Below are 7,823 nucleotides of genomic sequence, written 5' to 3'. Positions count from 1 at the left end.
CATATCCTTGTTTTTTTTTATTGGGACAGTGCACATAATCATGTGATTCTGCTAGTTTGCCAGACACATTTAAATATAAACATGTAATGTATTGGAGAAGCTCTTGACCAACAGAGCATCATGTTTCTTGTCTTTCTCAGGAGAAACGGCTGAGAGACAGGCAGACAGAGACAGAGGAGAGTCTACAGAAACGCCTGGAGGCCGCACGCATCGATATGGAGCTCAGTGAGTGTCTCAGCAGTCCTTCTCGGACATGACGCTGAAATATCGACCTTTAACTTCGGCTGATTCACTTTTTACTTTTTCAGGCAAGGAGCCAGGAGTGTTTGATATTGTAATCATCAATGATGATTTAGAAAGAGCCTATGAGGACCTGAAAGATATCCTCAATGAAGTGAGTAAGACCGTGAAATCATCCTTGCTCTTAAGCTGTTGCAGAGACAATTCTCCTTCATCTCTTTTTTTTAATTTATTTTTTACAGGAAATCCAAAAAGTTCAGGAGGCCCAATCTTAAAAAGGATACAGATACATGATCCTCTGCTGCTGGAAAGAAGAACCAGGACTTTTGACTCTGGCCTATATTACTCCACCTTCACTGAGTCATGCGGTTTGTTCTTTACCCTCACATGGTCAAAAGTTTGCTCAGGGCAGTTATATGCTCAGTGCTGCTCGGATAGAGAAGAGGGATTTTTGTTCTTAACAGAAAAGGAATGGGGGAGGGGTGATGTTTTTTGGGTTGTGTTAGATTTAGCCTTCACAATGGTTGATATAGGTATTAAAATCCCGACCAGCTGTCTCAGCTAAACTTTGACAGGAAGAAAAAAAAACATGGTACAGAATTCAGCACAAAGTTTGGTTTTGACAACCCAAAGTTTGACACTTCTCACCAGTCAGTACCTGTTTCATAAAGCTCAAAAATAGTTTCTCTTGCTTTTGTTTTGTTGAATTAAAATACGGTAGAGATCCTTTTCTCAAAGTCAAATGTATTTTTAAACCTTCCTGTGATTCATCTGTACTTTCAATGTTACGTTTCTAAATTATTGCTCACATGAACAAGACAATCTGCACATCTGTGATACATGTATGATTGGGTGTTTGTATTCAAATCAGACTAAATAAAGGATGTACTTTGGTACCATTTAATGTCTCTTTTTATTTTCTAAATCTTTCCAATTTTAAGAATAACACATTTCCAAAAAGAATCTTTAATCTAAGTAATTCCCCAGAGCGTTAGGGCAAAACATGGCACAGAGTATTTATAATAAATGACTCATTCACTCACTCACTCACTTATGAAGAAGAATAGCAGTGATACTATTTTCACTGTAAGGCTAAATCTGCCCGCCTGTTACTGCGGAGAAAGCAACAGTTTCTTATGTCACTAAAATCAAAATATTACATCTGATGCATTCACTGCTCAGGCTAAACCGTATCCTTGATGTTTCCATTTATGCCAACGAACAACAGATGCAGCACACTCTCATGTACAAGCTAATGGATAAATAAACAAAAACTCATTAAGACGGATCACCTTTTCAAACTCAGCGGATACTGAAATGATTTGAACAAGACAGTAATACAGGAAACATTCATGTGCTGCTGAAAAGAAACCTCTGCAGTGTGTCTTTACTGGAAGAAAGGACCCTGGAGCTTGGTGTGGACCTCGTCCCGCTTCTCCTCCTTCTGCTTGAGGTAATCTTTGAGCTTGTCTGTGGAAAAACACACTTTGGAGGGTCTGGCTTTGTGTGGGACACGATGTGCACGCAGCCATGGGTTCTGGAGACACTCTGCTGCAGTGGGCCTCCCCCTATATTAATGTTAGAACACACCTTTATGTTACCAATTCACTAATTCGACTTCTCTTATAATCGTTGGTTTACATGAAAAGAATGAAAACATTAATTCAAAATGGGTTTTATTCATCTCTATATCAGATGCTTTAATGCAGATCACATTTGATACTCACCAGGATTTATTATTCAGGCTGCTTTTCATGAAGTTTAAGGCTCCCTCCGACAGACCGGGGTAACATCGTCCAAACTGGATCTTCCCTTTCTTGATGTTTTTGTCTTGATCCCAGCTGTGCTCTGCATCAAACGGGCTGTCAGCGCTCAACCTAGTGGGGAAAAGGGAAAAACAATATACATTTAACAAAATCAAAGACAAAGACAAACATCCCACTGAAGTCATTTTTATTATTCACTACTTCAGAAACACAGAAGTTTAAGTCATTCATATTGTTAACATTTCATCATCTGAAGACTGAACTAATCAGTCTGCATTAATTATACTTACCGGTAAATAACAAAAAAAGAAAAGAAAACTGAGATAATTCAATCTTTATAACCATTCATTTGTTATCTAGTGAAAACTACTAACATTCAGATACACATAAGATTTTTATTTAAAACATATAACCTCTTTAGTTAAATTAAATCCATATAAACGTTGAAATACTTTCACAAACAACAAAGTAACTGATTTTTATAAATCTGTATCTCTTCACTTACATGATGAATGACAGGACTCCTATGGCCCAGATGTCAGTCTCTGGCCCGACACCCTGACCTTCCAGGATTTCCGGAGCTTTAGGAAGGACAATATAAACTGACAAAACAGACAGACACAGGACACCATTCATAAAATGTTGTGCTGTTACTGGAAAACCACACTCACTTACATGCTCAATAGAAATAAAGTGATTTTAAAAATAACTAAAAACTGGACTTGGGTTTGTTAGGCTATGGTATAGGGTCTGCTGAGGTAGATGGAATTAGGTTGAGTTATTTCCATCCATCAATCCGTCCTCCATTAGTGTGTACCTTTGCTGCGGCAGTCTGTTGGGGGTCATGACAGTCAAAGGTTTAGTAAAATTAGAAGAATCTAAAACAATGCAGGCAGTTTGTCTTTAGTCATTAAAAACACACCAGTACCTTTGTTGTCTGAAAAGCCGTGAATATGCTCGATTTGAAGAGGCTGACCCGGTGTGAAGGACTGAGCTGAGCCAAAGTCAGCTATCTTCAGATGGTTACCATCATCCACCAGCATGTTGTCAGACTTCAGGTCCAGGTGGATGACTCGACGGCTGTGAAGGTAGTCGACTGCACTCAGAATCTGAACCAGCAGCTCTGCGACTTGAGTCTCTGAATACAGATCTCTGAGAGAGCCAAAATACAAGAAGAAAGATTTTTTCCTATGACTACAGGATGCAAGGGATTAGATTTTGTTTTGTGAGGGGTCAACACAGAATGGGTAGGTTGCACTAAAATAACCTTTTGACAAAGCTCTGAATTAGAGTAAACCTAACAATAGACGGTTTACACTGCATTTATTAGTTACAGTAAGCGTCCAGTTTCCTTGTCTCTGTACTTTGCAATCAGTGTTTTATTCAGCTAGATTCTCTTTATAACAATTTATTTGATGAATGTGTTTGAATAACATCACAATAGTCCTAGTGGACTAACTAGAGAATCTCTGAAATAATTTATTAATATTTTCACAGGATGGTTTCTCTAAAAAGACCCTTACTAGGAGTATTAAAAGAGAAGTAATGCAGAGGTTTTTAACTTAATGACTAAAAGTCCCCTGACAGAGTACTTCATGATGTTTGCAGCGGAGCATCTTCAGTCTCCAGGAAATCATCCTCATAAGATTGTGAAGACTTTGTGTAGAGATTTTGTGGTAAGATGACAAGCTCATTTGCTTGAGCCCAAAGTATCACAAGGACAGACACACTCACCTGCCTCCTGTAACTCGGCAAAAAAGAACAACATATGCAACAAGACAACAAGATGTTTTTTTTGAGGAAATAAAAAATTGTTTCCACTAACTATTATCACAACGATTGCTCAATAATGTCTCTTTGTATTTATATTCAAACGTTTGTTCTAGTTTTGGACATATGTTTATGATGAACACTGTACCTTGCTGACAGACTGTAGAGCAGCTCCTTGCCGGGACACAGCTCCTCCACTAACACCAGGTATCGGGAGGTGATGTACGCTGTGTGCAGCTGCACCAGATGTGGGTGATGAAGCCTCTTCAGCAGCTGGTATTCCCGTAGGACCAACTGTCTCTGCTCGGCCTGGTAAGGAGTGATCTTGGCAGCAAACACTTGGCTGGTCTCAGAATCCCTGCACAGGGTTATGACGCTGAAACGACCTCTGAGAGAGAAGATCAACAAGATGAAGATGAAGAGGAACTGTAAAAAGGCAGTATTTTGTGGACATTTGGAAACCAGAAAAAATCCCATCAATGTGTCCAATAAATTCAGAAGCAGAAACAATATCATGTTCATGAGAGAAGTTATAAATACCTTTCTTCTACTCAAAAACCTTACCTGTTGATCTCAGAGAGGAAATTGTAGTTCTTGTGCTTCGTTGTTTGTTGACCTGGTCCAACAGCCTTTGACCCCAATGACTCAGTCTGGATCAGAGGAATGTGAGTCTCTGTAGAACAAAGGAAATAAAGGAAAAAGCTCTCTAACCATCCATGTGCTGTATATCTGAATGTTAAATAAACCAAATCAATCAGGCAATTTCATGTTACATTTACAAAGCTTGGTCTCATATTAAAAAAAAATAAAAATAAATCAAATAAAACAAACACATTAGATGACTCTTTTGAAATGATTAAAATGCACATCAAGTGTTCCCCTGCCTTCAGGATGTGTAGCCATGACAACAGGTGCTGAAGCATCACTGAAGGGTCCTGCTCCTGTCTTGGTGATGCATCCCATTCTGAACACGTAAGAAGCTCCTCTGGGTAAGTCCTTCACCACATAGCAGCTGTCAGTCACATCCTCTGACAAAACTGTCCATTCCCCTCCTGACAACAGGGCACATGACACCGTATGCAGTGAAAGTTTCACTCATTGCACATTGACTGTTCTTCTAATTGTTTCAAACAACAATGATACTGATAACATTTTTGTATGTGAAATAAAATGCTTGTCGAGGTAAACTGTTGTTAATAAGAGAATCCTATAGCCTTGAGTCTTAAACCTTAAACTAACAAGTCTCAAACGTGAACTTTTTACACTGCTCTGCAATACACTTAACCTGCACTGATAACCTACATTGTGCCATTTCAAAGTGTGAAAAACAGTCTTATCTCAATTCAATATTGACCAATATGAGTCCAACGTTTAAATTGCTGAACTTTCTAGAAAGAAGAAAAACTCCAAAATGTAAGGAAAAATGTCTTACATAAACAAATTATTTTGTTGAATTGGGTTCCCAATGAACACAAACCACCACTTTAATAACCATGCTGGCGAACTCACCATCTGTACAGTACTGAACACAGTAGGTGACTCGGTCATTGGACTTGACCGGTCTCCAAACCAGCAGGACTCCCCCTCCATCTAACTGGAATACTTCAGCCTTGTTTGGACGGACTGGCAGGTCTGGAAATGTTATTTTAAGACATACATCCAAAACCAGGTTTATAGTAAAGAAATCATAGTGGGATCAGTAAAATAAAAAAATCCACATAATGTAACTTTTTCACTACCTTTCGATTTTATGAATGCAGGTATTTTTAAAGAAGGCAATAGTTTAGAGGCCCTCTTTTTTGGACTCTCTATACAACTGCCTCGGTGCCTTTCAGGTGGGATGGGAGATGATCCTTTTACTATAGGCCCTGTTATAGAAGACAAACAGCGTCACAAAAGAGGTAACATCATTTTATAAAGTGACCGTCAAAGTGACTAGCCCCAGGTTAGGTAGTGATATAAAATAATAATTCAATTTCCTGATATCTATATATCATATTCTAGTTTTTTCCCAAAATAATATTCCTCTAGCCATATTGTCTGTCAAATGCTCACCTCCTTTACTCACGTCCTCTTTACTAGAAGACCTTGAAAACAGCTTGGTCAGGCTGGAGGCTGAAGCTCTCATTTTCTTCCTTAGCGACATGGTAGGAGTATCTGGCTTCATGATCTCTCCTAGTGTGGGTCCTAACACTGTGTTATCCAGCTGGGAGTATGAATGGCCAGTCCAGGATTGCCTGCGGAAGAGCTTTAGCAGTCCCAGCTTTGGTGACTTTCCCGTAGGTGGCCTGGCTTCTAGTGCTGGAAGAGATGCATGCCTCTGGAGGCCATAGCCTTCCTTTTTGTCCCTGGCTCTGGGAGGCCTCTCTGGAGCCTGGAGCGAAGAGAGACTTGGACTTGGACTTGCAGTTAGCAGTGTCCCCGACTGGGTTCTGCTGTTTGTTGATAAGTTAGGGTTGGAGCGGGTTCGGTTTCGGGGCGGTGCCTGGGGTGCAGAGCTTCTGGGTTTAACTTCTCGGAAGGAGCATGGGGATGGTGGAATGAGAGGCTCCCCCTGATCATCATACCCATCGCTCTCTCCTGATCTGTATTTGCCTCTGAGATAGCCATGACTCAGCTCCTCATGGGAACCGTCTCGACTTGAAGACTCAGAGCCACCATGCTCCAAAATTAATGACTCAGCAAGAGACCCCTGGGAGCCAGCAAGTGTGTCACCCTCTGTCTGCTCCTGATTCAGCCTTAGACTCCTTCTGCCTCCAGCAAAGAAGCTTGAGGGTGCCGTAGTTCCACCCACAATGCCAGTTCCAGAAGCTTGTAATGGAGCAACAGATCCTCTCCTTCTTGCAGGGCGGTGAGGACGCGGGATGGCCAACAAGTTTCGTCCTGCCACTTCATTATCAGTTGAATCTTCCTTCAGACTCTGAGAGCCTTCCTCCTCAGCAGACTTTGTGCGTGAGGGTGAGCTAGGAGATCGACGAGAAGACTCGTCAAGAGACCTGCTCCTCCTGTGAGGTGGTACATTGGTGTGGGCAAGGCCAACACCGCTGTCAAAGGAACAGGACTTCTGCATTGTAGTTTGAATAGAAGCCCGTCTCTGACCACGGTTGGTCTCTGTGTCATCTTCCACATATTCAATAAGAGGCTCATTTAGACGTCCTGAAAGGCTTCTCCGGAGTGGTTTACGGCCTCTTTCCTGCTTTTTGGCCTGGAATTTGTCCCGTAACGTCATGTGTCTGGCAGACATAGGTGAGAGCTGATGAGAGGTATTGTAGAAAGTACTTCGAATTAGGCTGCCACGAGGGATACGGCCTCCGTCACTCCCTGAGCCCTCATCCCCATCAGATAAGTAAAGAGATGGACTACTGTCTTTGCTAAACCTACGCTCCCTCTGAGGTGTCTGTTGGCACGACACATCTGATGACGCAACTGACTGCCTGCTCACACTGCGCTCTAGCACACTCCTTCTTCCCAGCATCTCTCCATCCTCTTCCTCCCCCAGAGTCACTTCCTCTTCTTCCTCTGCATCAAGGTAAGGTTTGGCAAAAGGCTCAGGGATCCGTGCTCTCTCTGTTAAAGGATCATAGTCCTCCTCAGTTTCTTCCTCCTCCTCAGTCTGGCTGTAGTGCTGGAAAAAGTCCCAGGAGTCGGCTTCATCGTACTCTGAGGAGGAGCCGCTGCTCATAGAGGTGCTGCTGTGATCCTGAGGCTCGCGAGGCACAGTGACGGCTGTGTCTCTGAGAGGAGCGTCCAGCAGCTCAGGGACGGGCCTCAGTGTGAGAACTGAACCAATGCAAGTCAAAGAGCGCTGGGAGCATAGAATAGAATTACTGATGAGGATAGATTTAGACCAGGGATGGACCATTTTGTTTACAGCAAGGGCCACATTGATTTAATTCTCACTGCCAGAGGGCCAAATTGTAGTATACAAAAATGATTACAGTCAATTATGTCTCAAATTTAACTCGACATATACCAATGATCAAATATTTTTATGTACATATTTCTGGTTTTCATGATTTCATTGCAGATTTTGTCATGTTTTCTTCA

At 41.7% G+C, this 7,823-nt stretch overlaps 2 protein-coding genes across 6 annotated transcripts in view; one reads left to right on the top strand and one right to left on the bottom strand.

Moving 5' to 3' along the window:
• Positions 1 to 1,144, top strand: part of guk1b (guanylate kinase 1b) — a 6,971-nt gene extending 5,827 nt beyond the window's left edge. For both annotated transcript variants that reach the window (XM_065955871.1, XM_029278287.2), the window contains 3 exons: positions 141 to 225; positions 309 to 394; positions 483 to 1,144. In XM_065955871.1, coding sequence (XP_065811943.1) covers positions 141 to 225; positions 309 to 394; positions 483 to 515 — 204 coding nt within the window. In that variant the 3' untranslated portion in view covers positions 516 to 1,144. The remainder of the gene's footprint in view (positions 1 to 140; positions 226 to 308; positions 395 to 482) is intronic.
• The window catches only part of obscna (obscurin, cytoskeletal calmodulin and titin-interacting RhoGEF a), a 43,080-nt gene continuing 36,386 nt past the window's right edge, over positions 1,130 to 7,823 (bottom strand). For 2 of the 4 annotated variants that reach the window (XM_065955865.1, XM_065955867.1), the window contains exons 74-84: positions 5,832 to 7,581; positions 5,516 to 5,644; positions 5,286 to 5,408; positions 4,661 to 4,828; positions 4,341 to 4,449; positions 3,925 to 4,164; positions 2,935 to 3,158; positions 2,824 to 2,838; positions 2,512 to 2,608; positions 1,968 to 2,117; positions 1,130 to 1,808 (exon numbers count right to left, since the gene is read on the bottom strand). In XM_065955865.1, coding sequence (XP_065811937.1) covers positions 1,628 to 1,808; positions 1,968 to 2,117; positions 2,512 to 2,608; positions 2,824 to 2,838; positions 2,935 to 3,158; positions 3,925 to 4,164; positions 4,341 to 4,449; positions 4,661 to 4,828; positions 5,286 to 5,408; positions 5,516 to 5,644; positions 5,832 to 7,581 — 3,186 coding nt within the window. In that variant the 3' untranslated portion in view covers positions 1,130 to 1,627. The remainder of the gene's footprint in view (positions 1,809 to 1,967; positions 2,118 to 2,511; positions 2,609 to 2,823; positions 2,839 to 2,934; positions 3,159 to 3,924; positions 4,165 to 4,340; positions 4,450 to 4,660; positions 4,829 to 5,285; positions 5,409 to 5,515; positions 5,645 to 5,831; positions 7,582 to 7,823) is intronic. The other 2 variants (XM_065955868.1, XM_065955866.1) reach the window with 2 other exon arrangements.

The sequence above is a fragment of the Labrus bergylta genome, chromosome 6, assembly GCF_963930695.1.
Source record: "Labrus bergylta chromosome 6, fLabBer1.1, whole genome shotgun sequence".
Classification (NCBI taxonomy): domain Eukaryota; kingdom Metazoa; phylum Chordata; class Actinopteri; order Labriformes; family Labridae; genus Labrus; species Labrus bergylta.
This window is presented reverse-complemented; position numbering and strand designations above follow the sequence as displayed.